Source organism: Lissotriton helveticus, chromosome 7 (assembly GCF_964261635.1).
Source record: "Lissotriton helveticus chromosome 7, aLisHel1.1, whole genome shotgun sequence".
NCBI classification, from domain to species: domain Eukaryota; kingdom Metazoa; phylum Chordata; class Amphibia; order Caudata; family Salamandridae; genus Lissotriton; species Lissotriton helveticus.
Window position 1 is genome coordinate 85,032,086 of NC_136068.1, and position 20,233 is coordinate 85,052,318.

Genomic DNA, 20,233 nt, shown 5'->3' on the forward strand with positions numbered 1-20,233 from the left:
TGAACTGCAGGATATTATCTATTTGTCTAATATCAGATGGAAGTTTATTCCAGAGGCAAGGGGCTGCCGTGCAGAAGGCCCTGCCTCTTGATTTAACTTTCTTGACTCTATGCACCCTCACAAGGTTTGCCAATGATGAATAAGGCGTTCGAGACGGGGCATACCAGGTAAGTTTTTCCTGCAAAGATTCGGGTCCATGTCCATGCAGGGCCTTAAACATTATGCACAATGCCTTAAATTGTATTCTCTGCGCGACTGGCAACCAGTGCAAATCTGAGAGTACCTGGGAGGCAGAATAACGGTGCGATCGCCATAATGCTATTTTTACAGCCATGGTCTGTATTCTCTGCAATCTCTCAATCAGATATTGTGGAGAGTCTGGCATCTGAAAGAAGGGTCACAAAAGAGAGGCCAGTCCCTCCCTGCATCCTACTGCGTACACCTATCATCTGTGAGAGGGGCCTTAAAGGAGAGGCCAGTCCCTTCTAGCACCCTATTACGCATTCCTGTCATTTGAAAGAGGGGATCTAAAAGGAGAGACCAGTCTCTCTCCGGACTCTACTACACACACCTGTCAGCCCAGAAAGAGGTCCCAGCAGAGAGACTAGTCCCTCCCCGTATTATGCACACTCTTCTTCTGAGAGAGGGGATTGAAAGGAGAGGCCGGTCCCTCCCCGCAACTTACTACGTATAGCTGTCATCTGGGAGAGGGGTCTGAAAGGGGAGGCCAGTCCCTCCCCATAACCTTCTATGCACACCCATCAATTGATAGAGGAGTCTGAACTCAGCGGAGAGGCCAGTCCCTTCACACACCTTACTATGCACACTTGGTATCTGACAGAGAGGTTGGAAAAGAGACGCTAATCCCTCTCCACATCCTATACACACACCTGTCATCCAAGAGAGGGGTCTCAGCGGAGAGGCCAGTCCTTTCACACACCCTACTATGGCTATCCATCATCTGAGAGAGAAGTCCCAGCAGAGAGGCCAGTCCCTCCCACAGACCACTGTGCATTCTGGTCACCCTTAGGAGAAGTGTGAGCGGAGAGGCCAGTCTCTCCTTGCACCCCATTATACACTGCTGTTATACACTGGAAAACACCGATCTGAGAGGCCACTTTCTCCACATTCCCTAGTAGTGGGAACTATATTTGTGATCTTAGACAAGGTTGTCCTCTTCAGACCTGCTTGTCTCCGATGAAAAATTAAACTGCTTACATACACAGTAAAAACGTGCTTTATTACGACGAGTTGTTATCTGCTTCAGCACTCTGTTCCTGGGCAGGCACAGTATCTCCAGGTTCAGGAGGTTGTGGAGTAGTGTGGCTCACTGGTTAGAGGCGGCAGACCCGGGAGCAGAAGTCGGCCCGGGACCAGGGTTCAATTCCCGACGCGGCAGGGTCGTGGACTTGGGTCAGCGGACTCGATAATTCTCGCTTCGGTGCTTGCTCTAATCAGGGGTTCCACTCGGCAACTCTGGGCATTAGCTTGCCTAATCTCCACAACGGCCCCATCAATTCCGGGGATGCCTGGCTCCACCTTGGGGACTCCCAGCAGGGACCATCCCACAGGGAAAGCCAGGACGGGTTCCCCAGAGTCATACAGCGCCAGGAAACCTACGGACGGGTAGCAGTGCGCTTTACAAGCTCAAATACATACATACACAAATGAGGTGGAAGCCCCTGAAGAGGTGTCTAGCTCCTCAGCACAGACAAGCTAACTCTGCCCGAGAAAGTCTTTGTGGATGCATAGACCCGAGGTGCCTCCACATTCCTGTGGTACTCATACTATACTGTTTGTTTCCACTCCCCCAACTGAACGTCTTCTCGCAAAGTTTGTAGATGACATACTTTGCAGAGACTGTTTGCATCTGGTCTCATGTTAGAATATTGCCATACCTAAGACTCTTTGGCAGGCTGAGGTGGCTCAGGTGTTTCAAAAGCACTAGGCGGCTCATCATAATCTGAGGAAGATATTTTTCTATGTCAAAACAAAAAGGCAAACAGAGCAAGACAACAAGGTCTACCCACAGCAAACTCCAATAGTCAAATAAACCAAAAGGATGGAATCTACCTTTTTCAAATAAAGACAGCCATACAAACCAATCACAGCTCTTGCTTGGGATGTGTTTCTTCTCCCAGACCTCTTGCGAGGGTCTCGCGAGCATCTCACGAGATTGTAAAAAATGTATTGCTTTATATATTGAATGGAACTATTCATAATACATTTTTCTAAGTAAATCAACATCTCTAATGTCTTACTTTGTTCAGTATTACAGGAAAACACTGTTTAAGTTATTTACGATCTTTTTTTTTTTTTGTCCTCATACGCCAAAAAAGATATTCTCAGAGTAGCCAATCCTTTCCACCCTCTGCAGGAGTACAGATTGGCCCCTTCTTAAACTCCGAAGATCTTAATGGATGCACTTTCTGCAGATACCCAGTGCATACCCCATGGTATTGCACGTTCAGATTTCAATTCAGTTCTTACAACTATCCCGGCCCTTGAACTGATCTTAAGGTACTCCAATCCGCAAAAAGGCATAATCATTGGACAAATCGTTCACATCCTATCCAACCAATTGATGCATAGATTCCAAAAATGCTTTCTTCTCTTCCAAACTGCCGTATCTAAATTAAGTGTATGCCTTATTGCTCGTATCCAATCAATATATAAAGGAACAGTGTCACTGACCCAAAGTTTGCATATCTCTCTGCGTGCCAGGATGATTAAATAAAGAGATAATTTGTTAATGTCTTGAGAAAGTTCCTCATAATTATCAAAGATTAAAAAAAAAACAAGTGATATACTAACCTGTATATCAAAATTGAAAAGCGTTTTCATACCTTCTTCTATCTCAAACCAAAAATTCCTTAGATCAGGACAAGTTAAAAACATATGAAGGTCGTCGGCCTTTTCCTGCTTACACTTTGGGCAACAGGGTATTAGACCCTTGGAGAATTTGGCCAATCTGGCCGGAGACCAGTATACTCTATGGAGAGAAAAAAGGTGATTGCGCTTTAAATTGGCAGGTGAGACTGTAACATGAAGTAAATCAAAAGATACTTGCCATATATTCTGCAAGTCGACGTCTGGAACCAGGTCCCTCCAAAGTTGTACAGGGAGACAAAAGTCACCATCCTCTGCTTGTAACATTGTCCAGTAGAGCAACGATTTTTTAATCTCCTTGCATTGTTTAATAAAAGTTCCTCCAAAGCCGAATTAGCGCCAATTTCGCCTACCATAGCCTGAGCCCAGCTTTTGATTTGTAAGTATTTAAACTTGGACTAGTTGTGATCCATGAGAATAGACATCTCCTCCCAGCTCAAGAGAACACCGTCCGGCATTAGCTGACCCCAAACTTTGACCTTTGCTGCCCGGAGGGGTATAACCAGTAAGTCTTTGGTCCATCCAGGTGAGCCTGGCAAATCCCAGATTGGAGCTCTCGCTGAATAGTATGGAATATTCAGCGATCTTCTTACTCTGGCCCAAACATGTGCCATATCCCTAAGAATCTTTAAACAAACCTTCTTAAAAAAACGCGAATAACCAAACTTAAACAAAAAACCATGAGCACCTCCCTGGAGCTCAGAAAGCATAACTTTGAACATAAAGCCTGTTCCAGTACTAGCTGGAGTATCAAATAGCCTTATTCCTGCCTTAATCAACAAAGTCCAGGCATAGAGCTTCAGATCAGGAGCGCACAGTCCACCTTTACATTTCTTCCTACGAAGCTTCTTCCATGATATTCTTATGCCCCTTTGATGCCCAGATAAATGAATTCCATTTAGCTTGGATCTTATTAAGCCAGACTTCCTTAAAAGCAAGTGGAATATTCTGAAGAATAAAAATTAATTTAGGTAGTAACATCATTTTAATAATGTTAACTCTTCCAATCAGAGTCAGAGGAAGGAGTGACCAACCTTTTAACGCCTCCCCACTTTCCCTCTCTATTTTTATGAGATTTTTTTCGGGTATTTGATGTATATCCTGCGAAAGTTGGACCCCTAGATATCTTATTTCATGTTTTAAAATTGAAATAGGTGATGAAGTTGTAACATTCCAAATCATGCACTCTGATTTGGCCTGGTTGATCTGATACCCGGACAATTGTCCGAATTGCTCAGCTAGACTATAAATAAGAGGGATAGCATTAATGGGATCTGCTGTGTATAACATCATATCGTCGGCATATAAAGAAACTTTTTTTTCCCAATTATTATATTTAAATGGTAAAATGCGATCATCTTGTCTGATTCTTTCCGCTAGTGATTCAATGTATAAATCGAAAAGCAAAGGTGAAAGGGGGCATCCCCGTCTTGTGGCTCTATTAATTTTTATTGGTGACGAAAGACTTCCATTTATTAATACTCTGGCACTAGGAGCCTGATAGAATGCAGCAATAGATCTACAGGGGTTCCTACCCAAATTACACCTTTCTAAGACCTTGGCCAAAAATACCCAATTAACGCGGTTAAATGCCTTCGTGGCATCTAATGTTATGACCGCCAATGGAATTTTATGGATAGTGGCGAGATCAATTGCACCAACTAGTGCTTGCGTCAGATCTTGTATAGAACGCCCTCTTACAAACCCCTTTTGATCTAAGTGTAACAGTCTACCAGCTACCCCATTCAACCTCTCTGCCAAAATTTTAGCCAACGATTTATAGTCCGAATTAAGGAGAGAGATGGGTCTGTATGAGTCACACTGCGATGAGGCCTTCAGTTGTTTAAGAATAAGAACAACTGTAGCGTCATTCCATGAGGAAGGAATTTTTCCCCCTTCCTCAAAAATAAATGTAAAAAGCTTCTGAAGAACCGGGGTAATTACTGGAGCCAGCACTTTATAGATCTCAGCAGGCAAACCGTCCGCTCCTGGAGCTTTGCCTTTTTTAGCAGAATCTATTGCCGCAGTTATCTCAATCAAACTAATTCCTCTGTTAAGGTTCTCCGATGCCTGATCATCTATCCGTCGGACCGCATATTGATCGAGCCACGTCTGAATTATATCATGCCGAGGAACTAAGTCCTCCTTGTATACTGCGTCAAAATGATTTAAAAAAAGCCTGCTCAATGTCAGTGGTATTTTTCGAGATCTCAGACGTGCTTCCCACCTGAACTCCCTTTATAGTGTTCCTCTTCTGCTCTTTCTTCACCTTCCAAGCCAGCAGCTTACCACTGGCTTCACCGTATTCAAAATGGGCCACAGAGCTAGCCTGCCAACGTTGCCTAAGCCGTTCATCTAGAATTTGCTCTAGTTGTAATTTAGAGGCTATCAGCTCTTCCTTCACACTAACTGCTGCCACTGAAACTGGATCTGATAAAACATCCTCTAAAGTCTCAATTTTTGACTCAATCTGCGAGATATTTGCCCTATACTCCTTGTGTTTAGAGGATTGAAAAGCTAGTAATAAGCCTCTCAAAAAGGCTTTGTATGAATCCCAGACAACTGGAAGCGTGGCTGAATCTAAATTGATTTTAAAAAACTCTTCTGATTCAAAAAGTAGCTTCTGTACTATTTCTTCATTGAAAAGAATACGTCTGTCTATGGTCCATCTTCTTACATTCCGTGAACCAGATAATTTGAGAACTAAGGAGACAGCCGACTGATCTGAGATATGTGCTCCTAGATGCCTGATCTCTTTAACTAACTGACAAAGTTGTTGTGAGATTAAAAGAAATCTAATCTAGATTTATGACGTAACTTCTTATGAAAAGTGAATTCTTTCTTCGTACCTGAGTTCTTCCTCCATATATCCTTCCAGCCAAACTGATTAATTACATTTAGTAGTAGCGATCTGGTTTTAGGGTTATGTGGAGCCTTGAGTTTATAGGACTTATCCAATTTTGGATCCAAAATAAAATTAAAATCACCCGCAAAAATTATGGGATCCTCAAAATCTTGTAGTTCCACCAAGAGTTCTCTAAGAGGGAGTGTATCATCTAAGTTTGGTCCATAATATCCTTCAACTGTCAGTTTATTTGTAAAATACTTTATCTTGGCTATCACCAATCTCCCTTTTTTATCCGCTCTTGACTCAAGTAAGGTTATTTCGGGATTGGATTTAATCAATATAGCAACTCCCTTATTTGAAGTCTGCTGTGTGCTTGTTATTACGTGCTGGATCCATTTCTTATTACTCCATATATCTCTTAACTCTTTATCCGTAGAATGCGTCTCTTGTAAAATGAAAACATGTTCAGCGCATCCTTCAAATATTGGAATATCCTCTCTCTTCTACGTTTAACCCTTAGACCATTTAAATTCCATGACAAAAACTTAATATATGCCGACGAGGCTACCCTATCCTGTAGCATTTTATCATCACTAGGTGTGAACGATTAAATGTCATATTTGGCGACTTGGACATATATATTTTTTTGTTTTTTTCCCCTGATGCTCCCCACCCAGTGCCCTACCCTCCCCCGCCCCCTGTACAAGCGTAGTCCCACCCGTGCTCCCCTGGAGAACCCCCCCTCCTTCCTCTTGGCCATTAAAACTCCATCCCCATATGTCCGGATGGCGTGTAGAATATTAGCTATTGGCTATTATAGAAAGAAAAGAAAAACCGAGAGGGTATACCATATTTCAAAGTCAAAATCAGACTAATTAAATCAATCGATTATTGTGAAAAACATTGAAACCTTTTGATGACTGGCTGGTTAGCACTCGCTCAAACCGCTTTTACTATCAAGTGTAATTAATTGGAGATAGTCTTCTGCGTCGTCTACCCTTTTAAAAACTCTCATTTTGTTTTTATACATCACTTTTAAAGACGCGGGAAATTTTAATTGAGCGGTTGCGCCTAGTTGTTTAAAGGGATCCAATAATTTACCGAGCTCCCATTGCCTGGATGCTGTAATAGAGGAAACATCCGATCTGATTTGAAAAGTAAACCCTTCAGCTGATAAAGGATCAGCTTTGAGAGCCCTATTGAGAATTTCCTCTTTTACAGTGTACGTTAGAAAATGAACTAAAATCTTTCTAGGCCTGCTCTTATTAGGATTTTGTCTAAATGGATCCCTGTGGACACGTTGAATATCCTTCATTAATTCCTCTTCTGAGAGTTCGATCTGCGTTGCTTGTTTAATCAGCTTAACCACGAACTCCTTGATGTTACCCCCTTCTGCACCTTCGGGGACTTTCAGGAGGCGCAAATTGTTTCTCCTTTGCGCATTTTCAAGCGACTCCAAATTCTCTTGATACCCCTGTTCGGACTGTGTAAGAGCTTCGATTTTCCTAGAATGCTGTGCCGCAAGTGATTTAAGATCTGTCACAAATCACTCGCAAGATCTTAAGTTATTTACGATCTTGCGAGTGATTTGCGACATTTAACTAGGAAGTACAGCCTTCTCAGAGTCCACACAGAAATTGTGTGTTCAACTTCCACCAGTGTCGCCCAAGAGTTATTAGACTTTAAAAAAAAATATTACAAACCCATCTAAATGACACCCTTATTTCAGATTACCATTAGAGAATAACTGAACACATAAAAATGAACTTTATACAATACTTTAAAACAAACTGTATAACTCTACGATCTTGCGAGCATCCCCCAAGCTCCTCACAAGCCTCTCGCGAGAATAATAAAACACCTTAACAGTAGATATACATAGTGAAAACTAATACTATACATTAATGAAAAAACTGTTAACTCTCTTTCTGAATTTTAATTATGACGTTAATGCAGAAACAGATACTAAGGTTATGAAAAGTGTGGTATTAGAATATTATTGAACTTCCTGAGAAGATGTCTTTAATATAAGACTTACAACAACTGAGGAGATGAACAATCTCAACACAAATAATGTTGTATTACTCTTTAGTATTGTCAGACATAATTCTTTAGAAACATTTTGCAAACTGTGCACTTTTTACTGTTATATTACAATACAAAAGCCATTCCCTTTCAAAATGATGTCCCCACATAAATATAATACTCAGTTATTCAACCATAGATACACTAAAAAAATTATTTACTTAAAAAAAAACCTACATTGCATGGTACTGGGGCAGGATCGCTGATGTCCAGTCTACGGTGGTGGGGAGGTCCATTGACCACGCACCACTGCCCGTTCTGTTGGGTGTCCTGGAGGAGGGGTGTGATGCCGGTGGACACAAGATTCTGGTGGGGATTGGAGTGGCATTGGCAAGGAAATATATTGGTAAGGGTGGCAACTGCATTCTCCCCCACTGGCTCAATGGAAACGGGAGATGGATTGGTGTGCAGCATAGGAGAAGTCTGTATAGGAAGCCAGGGTAGGCTCAAAAAACCATGAAAAGAAATGGAGAAAATGGTTCGAGTACCATGGACTGTAGTGATACATATGTTAGGGGTGGGTTGTGGAGATGTACTTAATATGCCATTATTTTACCATATTGTTGTGCCTGTTGACATGTGTTGTATGCTTCAAAATTCAACAACATTTACTTTTATATAAAAAAAACTGCAAATTCACTGAAAAAAAAGGTTAAAGTAATGCTATAGTTAGGTGAATTTCTCAGTGACAACATTAATGTTTTGAACTAAAAAGACACAAAAATTCAGCAGTTATAGTTAGCAGCATTAGCTATAACTTGTGGCCCTGCCATGCACTGTTTATGGCCTTTTCAAACTTCCAACTCAAATTACACCTGGGCACGCTCTCTTCTCACCCATTTCATGGTATGTATGAGCATAGAGATCTCTGCACACAGGACAGAGTTCTCAACCCTTGTTTGTTTTTTTCACGCCTGCCAGGAACCCCTTTGTAAGTTCCTGGCAGACATAAAAAAGGTAAATTTGGTCATAAACATACCTTTATGACCAAATTTACCTTTGTGAATAGACCCCGCTGTTTAATGAGTTAAAACATTCTAATTTGAAAGATTCATGACAAATTTCACAGCAACCTGACTATTTAGGGGATATCCCTTTTAAAGAAGAAAACAACTGGAATGATCAATGAAAGCGGAGTGATGTATGACTGATTTTGTGCTTCCTTTCGTGAATTTCAAAAGTAAAATAAATGTTGTCAATTATATTTTTTACAAGTATTGATCTGAACGTTTCAATCTATCTGCATAGATTAATTAAATTATATTTTTATTAAAGAGAATAGAATAATAATGTATGAGGAGAACAAGGATATTGGAAAATGTATCAGCAACCTTGTTTATATTCATAGATGTTGTATTAAATACATAAATAATACATCAATTCGTGCGAGCGTTAGAAGACAACAATTTTCAGTATAAAATAGGTTACACAATATAACAATGCATGGCCGGAAGGTTGATTGGCCGGATACCTTCAACTCAACCCCTCTTTCTTTAGCATTAAATACTTGATCTGCATTAAAGGTGCCATTCAATCTCCTTGAGAAAAAGGTGGAAGGAATAAAGTAGCTACTCTTGCCAATCTAGTATGGTAAAATAATTTAAAGATCTGCTTAATTGCAAGAGGAATCTGGAGTCCATTTTTGTGTGCCAGGCCTTGTTATAGGCACAAGTATCTCTCAAGGTTCTTTCCCTTACATATTCTTGTCCAATTGACTTTTGATGGTACAGTTTCTGTTCTGTGTGCCATTGTGTGTTCAGCACTGTCTTTTCTCTTCTACAGAACCTCCAAGAGTCACCCTCTCTGTCCTGCCTCACCCTGATGACCCAATCCCCAAAACTGTGCTCACCTGTGACATGGTACGTTATTTCCCACTGGATGTTGAAGTGCATTGGACCAGAAACGTGCAACAGGCCGGTCTGACAGATGCACTGGAGATTGCAGAGTCGTACTCCTCCAGCCACCGGCACAACCAGGATGGCACCTTGAGCATCAGCTCATCCGTTGAGGTGCTTGAGTCAGACTTGGTTAAAGGTGGCTGGGACTACACCTGCAGCGTCAGCCACATATCGCTGAAGGAACCAATCATTGCAAGAGTGTTGCTGGAGCCTAGAGGTAATTGAGCCTTATGACCCCATCAAGCTCAGCCTAACTCTGCTTTTGCCATACACACATGCACACCACCAATGTCTTACACATAGTAATATACATATCAGCTAAGAGGGCTCTTCCTCACATATGCAGACATTCATTAATGAGGCTCTCCTATGCATGCACCTCCCTTCCCAGCCACATTGCTCTACCAATTAAAGTAAGCCCATGATGAACCTACCTGTTTCTGCAATGGCGAGTGCTTAGTTTGTGCTGGTGTTTGCCGGTGCTCATCACAAGCACATATTTGCCAACAATGCAATTTATTTCTAACTGTCTAGCACATGGTGGCGCTCTCGGTCTATTTTTGAGCACTGCATATAAGCAGAGGGTTTAAGAATTGCATTTACACTAACTTAAAATGATAACTCAGCCAGGCTGTTCTTACAGCTTTGGTGATACAGCATTATACAAATTGTCACACGTGTTCGCTTGTGATGGATAGTAGGTAAAGGTGGTACTGGCATTTGGCCTCCTTGGCTGGTTGTTCGAGTTCTAGTTGACTCGCATGAAATATCTTGGGCCTTTCACTCATATTTTTACGAATTAAGCACCAGCTCGTCCCCACTGATGCCTTGCGGCCCTGGAGAACATTCCTTTTCTACACCCTGCAACGCCAATAGAGCCCAGCATTAAAGGTGCCTCTTTCGCTGTACTCTGGCTCCACCTCTGGGACCCAGTCATGAGGGAACCTCAATAACCACATGCCCTGTTCAGCCAATGGGGTTCCTTCCATTAAGGGGTCTCTGTTGCCATATGAAGTATTCCACCGAAAGACTGCTCCCCGAGAGGAGCTTCATCTACACAAACTGCTTCCTAAAGGGGACTCAGACCTACAATAACATGCCCATGACACCCTTCTACCAAAATACACACAGCCCCCCCAAGCACACACTGCTCTAGCCGCTGGTGACCTCCTACCGAAATGTCACTGTCTTTTTCCCGCCTTAACGTTGTGTATTTCTTTCTTTCAGGAGCAACATATATTTTGGGAGCCTGCATCCTGTCCCTCCTGATCATGCTGGTTATTATCACTGGCTACATGATCTTCAAACTCAGGAACCAAGGTATATAACCATGCAACCAGCGAGCACTTGTAGGATAACCGTCCCCTAGCACGCCTATGGCATACACCGCAGTCCGCTCTCGTACACGCCATACCTCAAAGCAAGAACTCCTACATCATTCCTCAAAACCCATTACTGTACACCTTACTGTCCCGCAGAAGTTCAACGCCAGCACTCTCACAGCATTGCGCTCACCCAGTGCTTCAATAGAGTCCCCTGTAGCCAGGGCTCCTATGCAGTGCTCTACACCCAGCACTCTTATTCCAGTCCCCAAAGGCCAGTGCTTGATAGCCACTCAGCACATTCTGCAACAAATCGTGCTGCTTCACCATCTGTGTTCGTAGGTATCCCCAACTATACAGCGCATGCACTGCTTGTCGCTATACATATTGTGGGCTTACCAAGAACTTACAGGGGCTTTAAGGTCACCCATTGCTTACCATTGGTTTTCTTTCCCATCACTGTAATTTGAATACTATCTTGTTTGTGTCCAAGCTTGCCGGTCTTGTGCCTCTTGTGAAGCAGTGCCTCTTTACATGAACTTTTTATTAGCTGGATTCTGTGCTTCCACTCCTTGCTTTTCAAGCCCTACTTTTTTTTGGGTTCAGCACTCCATGAGAGTGCATGTGTTTTCAGCTGTCGTCCTGGTGTATTTTTCTCTCTATGCACTCTGTTGTGCTTCTGTTGTCCGTACCTTCTCCATACCACCCTCTATGTGGTAGTCCTTGTATACTTTCTCCCTGCTGCTTTCTCCACGTTGCTCTCTTGCCCGTTGCTTCTCCTCCCCCACACTCTTTCCATGTTGCTTCCCTCACCTGCAGTCTCCTCACTTGTTGATTCTCCTCCCCATAACATACTCTTCCCCCGCTGAAAAAAACAAAAGGCGCTTTTCCATGGTCCACCATGGATCGCAAATCAAACAGGAAAAAAAGTGCCCACACCATTTCGTAGACATGCACGTCCATGGAGTATGCATCTACAACATGACACATGGGACTGCATCAAAGGCTTTTTGTTAATCTTAAGCTATGCCGCACAGCTAAAAACTATAGCCAAAGCCTATATGTCCGAAAGGCAAAACCTATTGGCTTTGGCAATGCCTGTTTTAAGTTAGAGTAGCCATGGATTTCCCCATTAGGCTATGAAAGCTGGTCCTGCATGTATCCTGTGCGCACCTTCTAGTACCGCTATTCTCTGCAGAAAAGACTCTCAACGCATCCAGAACGCCTCCGCACGACTCATCCTGGACATACCCCGACACAGCCACATCTCCGGCCACCTGAGGGACCTGCACTGGCTTCCCGTCAGCAAGAGGATCACGCTCAAGCTCCTCACCCACGCACACAAGGCTCTCCACGACCTGGGCCCCAAGTACCTCAACGACCGCCTGACCTTCTACACGCCCACCCACCAGCTACGATCGACCAGCCTCGCCCTTGCCGCCGTTCCACGCATCCGCAGAGCCACCGCCGGAGGAAGATCCTTCTCCTACCTGGCAGCCAAGACCTGGAACGCCCTCCCCATCCACCTTCGGCTGACCCAGGACCACCTTTCCTTCAGGAAGCAACTCAAGACCTGGCTGTTCATGCAGTAACATATCCCCCCCACCCCACCCAGCGCCTTGAGACCCTTCCGGGTGAATAGCGCGCTATACAAATGTCATGATTGATTGATTGATTGCGCTGTAAACGAAGAGCAAACAAAAAAGGCAATTTTCCCAGTCACCTTGTTAATTGTTTAATGATTGGGTATTAGCAGGACATTCACACCAGTCTCATTGTAAAGGTTCATTCCTTGTGCGGAGATGGACCACTTAAATAGTTTGGGATTCTCACCTGTATCTGCGTTAGCCATCTGAGGGATCTGTGGTCTGTCTGAATCCGGACGTCAGCACCAAACAGGTATGGTCCCGGCTTCTTTAGTGTTCAGACCACTGCAAAGTCTTCCCTCTCTGTTGCACTCTACGTCTGTTCACGGGGAAGTAACCTACTACTGATGAAGGCTACAGGTTGGTCTAGGCCCTCTTTGTTCAGCTGTGAGAGCACAGCCCCTATGCCATACTCTGAGGTGTCTGTCTGTACAGTGAACTGCTTAGAGAAGTCAGGAGCTCTGAGCATGGGTGTCAAAAGCATTCTGGCACACCTCCATCTAGATCACTTGTCTGGACTGCTTCTTAGAAGTCAGCTCTGTCAAGGGTGCAACACTGGTGCCTTACCGCTTGACAAATCTCCTGTGATAACCAGTGAAGCCTAAGAAGGCTCTCACATCTGTCTGGTATTTTTGGATTCCCAAACCAGAATCTTCTCAATCCTGGCCTGAAGGGGCCGCAACTTGCCTCCTCCCAATTGATGAACCAAGTAGGCCACTGAACCCTGTTCTAGCTGGCACTTACTGGCCTTGATAATCAAAGCTTCTATCTGCAGTGCCTGAATTAGTTCCCTGAGGTAGCACATGTGGTCCTCCCAGTTAGCACTGAAGAATGCCATGTCCTCTAGATAGGAGGCACTGAAGTGCTCCAACCCAGCCAGTACCTGGTTGACCACCCTCTGGAAGGTGGCAGTGGTGTTCTTCAACCCAAAGGGCATTACATGAAACTGGAAGTTCCCTTCTGGGGTAGAGAACGCATACCTCTCTTTGCCCCCCTTGGTGAAGGCAATCTGCCAGTATACAGATATTAAATCAAAGATGATGAGGAACTTGGCAGGTCCCAACCAATCTATGAGCATTTCAGCTCAGGGGATAGGGTGTGTATCAGTCTTGGTGACTGTATTGAGCCCCCAGTAGTCCACACAGAACCTAAGTTCTGGGATGGCACCAAGAGGAGCAGCCTTTGGGACCAACACCCGGGAGCTGGACCAAGGACTGTTTGAGGGCTCAATAACCCCTAACTCCAGCATTTCAGAGACCTACTCCTTAATGCTCTCACCTTGTCAGACAGCCTGTAGATTTTACAGTATCTGTCCCTAGTATCAATATCATGGGCGCACCATGTAGTGAGTCCTATGGTAAGGGGGAAGAGAGAGGCAAACTGCCCCAACAACAGGCAGCAGTCTCTGTGTTGTTCGAGGGTCAGTGTAGGGGACAGGCTGACACCTTCCACTGACCCATCTTGTTCCTTGAGAGAAATGAGGTCTATGCGAGGTTCACTGTCCTCCTCCACTCCATCATCCATGACCAGGAGCATGGTCACTTCGGGCCTCTCTAACTGGGGTTTGAGGCGATTGACATGCAAAGCCCTAAAAGGTTTCCTGGGAGTCTTGAGGTCTACTAGACTTTACTTTTGCGCTGTCACCTCATAGCGCCCAGACCAACAGTCTTGCATGGCCCTTGGCTCCACAGGCTCTATCACCCACACTTTATGGCCAGGCTGAAACTCGACAAGATTGGCCTTCTGATCATATCACTGTTTCATGACCTCCTGTCTGGCTACTAGATTCTCTTTAACTTTCCTCCAGAAACGTTTAATCTGGGTACGAAGTGCCAGCTTATAGCTGACCACATCCTTAGGGGTTTTCCAGTGAGCTTGCTCACCAGACTGAGAGGTCCTCTAGCAGGGTGCCCTTACAGAAGTTCAAAGGGGCTGAAGCCAACCCCCTTCTGCAGTACCTCACTGGAAGCAAACAAAAGGAATGGCAAAAGGACGTCTCACTTCTGCCTCAAAGGCTCTGATAGGCCCATGATCCTGCCTTTGAAGGGCCTTGTTGGACCTTTCAAAAAGCCAGTTAGTTTGTGGGTGGTAAGAAGTAGAGAACTTGAAGGTTTACGGACACTCCTTCCACATGGACTTCATATACCCTGACATTAAGTTGGTACCACGGTCAGATACCACCTACTTGGGGAACCCCACACAAGTAAAGATCCCCTTCAGTGCCCTGGCTACCACAGGCACACTCGCCATCCTCAGAGGTATAACCTCCGGGTACCGAGTGGCATGGTCCATCAAAACCAAGATGAACCTGTTGCCAAGGGCTGTCTTGGGGTCCAGAGGCCCAACAATGTTGATGCCCACCTGGTTAAAGGAAGTGCCGATGACAGGGAATGGCTGCAGGGAAGCCTTGCGCTTCTCTCCTGACTTGCCACTGGCCTGGTAAGTAGGGCATGACCTGCAGAACGCATCTGAGGCCAGCTCATCTGGAGCCAATAAAAGTGGGCTACAAGCCTTTCAAAGGTCTTCTCCTGCTCTAGACGAAACCTGCCAGATGTTCATCACGAATAAGCTCCAGCAGGAAGGCCCTGTAGCACTAGGGAACCACCAACACACAGGTTGCACCAGGTTCAGGAACCTTAGGCTCACTATAATGGAGAATATTCTCCCAAATAAATTAGGTGATCACCAGAAGCGTCATCAGCTGCCTGGGCCTTGGCCTGCAGTCGTAGGCCCTCGTGAGTAGGGAACTCCATCTGTGCCTCACAGAGATCCTCTCTGGTGGAACCACCTCCTTGCTGCCAGTTGATCAGCTCAGGTAGGTTTCCCAGGGCAGCAATGTCCTCCCCTGTAGGTTCCGGGGCCTCACCCTTAGGCTCCACCTCCTTCAGGACCGTGGGCATTTCAGGAGCAGGTTAACCACACCACAGTGGGGGTCCTCTTTTTGGCCGGCACCTGGGCCATTTTTTCCAGGCTCCAGGTCCTCCTTACTACCCTCTCAGATGGTCATAGACAGTGTGGTCAGACACACCCACTTAGGCAACCCTAACATCTCCAAGTGTGACCTGAGCTCCACCTCCTTCCAGATGATGTGCTATAGGTCATTGCCAAGTAGACATTCCACAACAAGGATGGACTCAGCTACCCTCTAGGAACCACTCACAGGAAACCAGAGCCACTGGGTAGTGACTCTAATGGATGTCGGCGGCAACAACATGGTGGAATACATTAGGGACTACCTGCTCTAAGGTCAACAGATGATATCTGAAAGTTGTCATGCTGACTTCAGTTTCTCTCCCAGCCTCAACCCTTGGCCTATTGATGGTGACCCATTTCCTATATTTCCTTGTGTTACTAGGCATGTGACTTCTGTGCACCCTCTTTCCGTCTCCCAGGGATGGAGAGGTAATCTCTATGCTATCCCTAACACAATCTGGGGCAATCTTCTCCCCGAGCACTACGCTTACCAAAACTTGTGTCTGCCTACCAGTGGGGGGGGGGGTTGTGGGATTGTGCCCAATCTATTGATATTCATAGCACATAGAGGGTGCCTTCCCTGAAGACTTACTGTCAGGGAGCCATTTCTTTTTTTTGTTCTGGTGGGGATTACCCCCTTAGATCTAAATTTGGGACCTTGAGAGAACTCCCGGTTTCTGTTTGTCCCCTGCCCCCTCTTTCTTCTGATGAGGACCTTGCCCACCCATGTGGTGATACCTTCTGATGGACCCTGGTGCTGAGTCAGCAGTCTGCTTTCTTTGCAACCTCCCTGGGGTCAGTGAGCTTACTGTCAATAAGGTGTTGGCAAACATCTGCAAAGCAAAGACTGAACATGTGCCCTCTCCCAATCAAATGTACAGCCTCGATAATCCATTACTTCATTGTCCTTCACCTAACTGCCCAGTGTCTTGTCAAAAGGAGTCCACACAACCCACCCAGGACTGCTGGGTAGCCTCTGGCTGTCCCCAAACATCTGCCTGTACTTCTCAGGGGTAAGGCCATACTTTCTGACAAGGCTTTCCTTCATGGAGGGATACCTCATCTTGCCCCCTTATCTAGAGCAAGTAGGGCATCCCTCCCCTCACTAGGGATGTGCTTCCAGAGGCTAGCTCCCCAATCCTCCGCAAGGTTTCTATGCATCTGTATAGCCACCTCATATGTGTCAAACCACTTGTCAATATTGTCCCCCACAATAGGCAGACACCAGATCTTCTGGAATATGAAACCTCTTATCTCAAAAGGAAACTGCAGGTATGCTGCCACTGAGATTGCTGAACTCTGCTTTCCTAGCCCATATGACTAGCTTTCTAAGGCTCCTCTCTTGAGCAATTCCCTTTCTTCTCCTTCCATAGCCAGGTCCTTCTCCCCCATCGCCAGTTTCTTTTCCTCCATGGCCAATTTCAGCTGGGCCATCTGCAACCTTATCTCCTCCCCAGCCTTCCTGTATTCCAGCTCCTCCGGGGGAAGGCATTGAGAAAACATTCTGCTCTCTGCTGTGGTATGGAGTTCCAACTCAGGAGTCAAGTCACCCCCCTCAGCTGATGGCTGCATCTCAGGGCTGGTATCCAGGCCTTCCATATCATCCTCTCCATCCTAGTTCTCTGTGGTGACGGGCAACTGGTGGGTCTACACCCATGCTCACACAGCCTTCTGCCTTCTTGGTGCTCCTTTTGGTGGGCTGCCTCTCTCTTTGCAAAACTCCTAGAGCTACTCTACATTGTTGCTTTACAGGTTGGGGAGCTCAGATTTCACCTTTGCATGTGACGCCACAGACACCAACAGTCCGATAGGATAGGGGTGAAGTAGAAAAAGCAAAAGAATATCAAACACAAAACCATTAAGACTTTAATTAGCAATCCTGACATGCCAACACTCCAACCTCAAACATATAAAATATAACAGTAAATATAAAAACTTGAAAACCCCATTTTAAACTTCCAATGATCTAAAGTTCTATTTAACACTATCCAGGACCCTTTATGCATATACAGCTTTCGTTTATGGCACTAGCACAATTGCTACTAAGCCTCTGTTTGCTCTTGAATTGTCTGTGAAAGCTACAGAATTTTGTGTTTGGTTCTAACCCCCAGATGCATCAACAACCCATTTTGCGATTCCTTAACCGTATGCGTGCGGGCGGAATTCCGCCCGTACGCTGGGTTTTTTAAAATCGCAGTTTACGTGACGAGCTGGGCTCGTCATGAGCGTGCGAGGAGGCTACGCCATGACGAGCCCAGCTCGTCATGAGCGTCGAAGGGGTTAATAGCGAAAAATACCGATTCGCTATTAAGGAATAGCAAAATGGAATGCATCAAGAAATCACTAAAAAATAAATAGCGATTTCTTAGAATTCCTTAATTGCGAGTCGCAAATTGCGAGTCGCAATTAAGGAATACCTCCCCATTCATTCCTATGGGCCTAGAGGCCCATAGGAATGAATGGGAAGACAATCTAAATTTGCGAGTCGCAATTAGTGATTCACAAATTGAGATTGCTATTTCAAGGGTGCAGGGGTGTCCAAAGGACACCCTGTTGCACCCCTGAAATTGATCTATGCACATATGTTGCGCACACACATGCCCTTAAGGCATGTGTGTGCGCAACATGAAACTTTAAAAAATGCACTTTAGTGCATTTTTTAAAGTTTTTGCAAATTACCATAAAGTTGTACTTCATGGTAATTTGCGTGCCCTATTAGCGAATGTGCTATTTTTAAAATGTTCATGCATTGCATTTAAGGAATCTCCATTTGAGATTCCATAAATGCAAATAATCACAATTCAGCGAATTCTCAAATTGCGATTTTTGCATTTGGGATGATGCATCCCAAATGCAAAAATACCGGTCGCAAAGGGGCAGATTCTGACAATCTGCACCTTTGTGAGCAGATTTATGCTTGATGAATCTATGCCTAAATCTACAAAATGTGGCATTTTCTTTACATTGATAGTTTGCAGGCAGGTACTTTTCTTCACATAATTTTAAAATTGTCTATGGTTCGGAACTAAAAATTAAAAACCTTTCACTTTCCCTAATACATCCACATTTTGTGAGTTAGATGAAAAAGTCATAATTATCCTGGATTATCCGTATTTTGCGAATAGTATCTGAAACACTGATCTGTACTAGAGCTGCCCTAACCTTTTGTAAGTTTATGTTAAGTTTAAGTTTAGGGCCCTATTATCGTTGAGCCAAAGATTCGTCAAATGCTGCTAAGGCTGCGCCTAGCCAGGTGTGAGCCACCTACTTTGTGTAATGAATTTGAAGTTAAAACATGGCTGCTAGAATTGTGACACAAACCTTCAAGAAAACGCTCAGATCCATAGCATTGCTTTGCTTGCTGCTGATGGAGAAATTTTCTTATCCAATTTGAAGTTGTAACATTGATTTAAGGCTTCATGGTCCAGTGTACCAAGATACTTCTATAGCTTTTCTATAGCCTGTTTAGAGTATATGTTATAGAGAGTATGAGGAGATTGTTCAACAGAAGCAAAGTAATGTAACTGTGACTTAGAAGAAAGGCATTAGGAGGTAAATTATTGTAGGTTCCAAAAACTGCAAAGGACAGTCTTGTTTGGATAATGTACAGTCTCTTCTGCCTTCGAGGTCAAAGCGCTTGGAGGCCTTTAAAGGACCATACAGCTAGATGCATCAAGCGAAATACCGTTCGCAAAGGGGCAGATTCTCGGAATCTGCCCCTCTGCGACCGGTATTTATGCATTTGGGATGCATCATCCCAAATGCATAAATCGCTATTTGCGATTTCATTTAAGGAATCTCAAATTGAGATTCCTTAAATGCAATGCATGAATGTAAAATGGCTAGCGATTTCGCTGATAGGGGTCGCTATTTACCGTGAAATCAAACTTCATGGTAAATAGCGAAAACTGTCAAAAATGCACTAAAGTGCATGTTTCAAAGTTGTATGTTACACACACACATGTCCTTGGGACATGTGTGTGCGCAATACCAGTGTCCAGGTCAATTTAAGGGGTGCAACAGGGTGTCCTTGGGACACCCGTCACCCTTGAAATCACAATCTCAAATTGCGACTAGCTAATTGCTAATCGCAAATTGAGAATTCCTCCCCATTCATTCCTAATGGCCTTTTGGCCCATAGGAATAAATGAGATGTCATTCCTTATTTGCTAATCGAACTCTGCGAGTCGCAGGTAAGGAATATTTAGGAATTGCTAATATTTTAGCAAATACTACATGCATCTGATTTTGCGAGTCTCTAAATGCGAATCCTTAAACTTCGCAATTAAGGACTTGCAAAATCGAACGTTAATGCATCTAGCGGTTGGTTCCTTCTAAAAGTATAGGATTATACAAACCACCATCATATTTTCCTAAAACTCAACAGAAGTTGTGTCCTTTGTGAATTTGATCATTAGCTGTGCTATATCATTTCCCCACCTTTGAGATTGAAGTTTTGCCTTGTTTTTGTTACAGACCGCGCAAGAGCGAGCGACGCCGAAGGGCAAAAGGTAATACAAGCATGCTTTACAAAGGGTGGGGCTATTCTGGGGTATGCAGGGGAGGGTAAAG

The 20,233-nt window shown here is 44.4% G+C and overlaps 1 protein-coding gene across 4 annotated transcripts in view; it reads left to right on the top strand.

Annotated features, from left to right (window-relative positions):
* The window catches only part of TAPBPL (TAP binding protein like), a 55,462-nt gene that overhangs the window by 25,870 nt on the left and 9,359 nt on the right, over positions 1 to 20,233 (top strand). For 2 of the 4 annotated variants that reach the window (XR_013598481.1, XM_078651573.1), the window contains exons 5-7: positions 9,605 to 9,937; positions 10,948 to 11,040; positions 20,138 to 20,172. Coding sequence is in view for 2 of the 4 variants with exons in the window: in XM_078651573.1 (XP_078507699.1) it covers positions 9,605 to 9,937; positions 10,948 to 11,040; positions 20,138 to 20,172 (461 nt within the window). In the remaining 2 variants the exon portion in view is untranslated. The remainder of the gene's footprint in view (positions 1 to 9,604; positions 9,938 to 10,947; positions 11,041 to 20,137; positions 20,173 to 20,233) is intronic. The other 2 variants (XR_013598482.1, XM_078651574.1) reach the window with 1 other exon arrangement.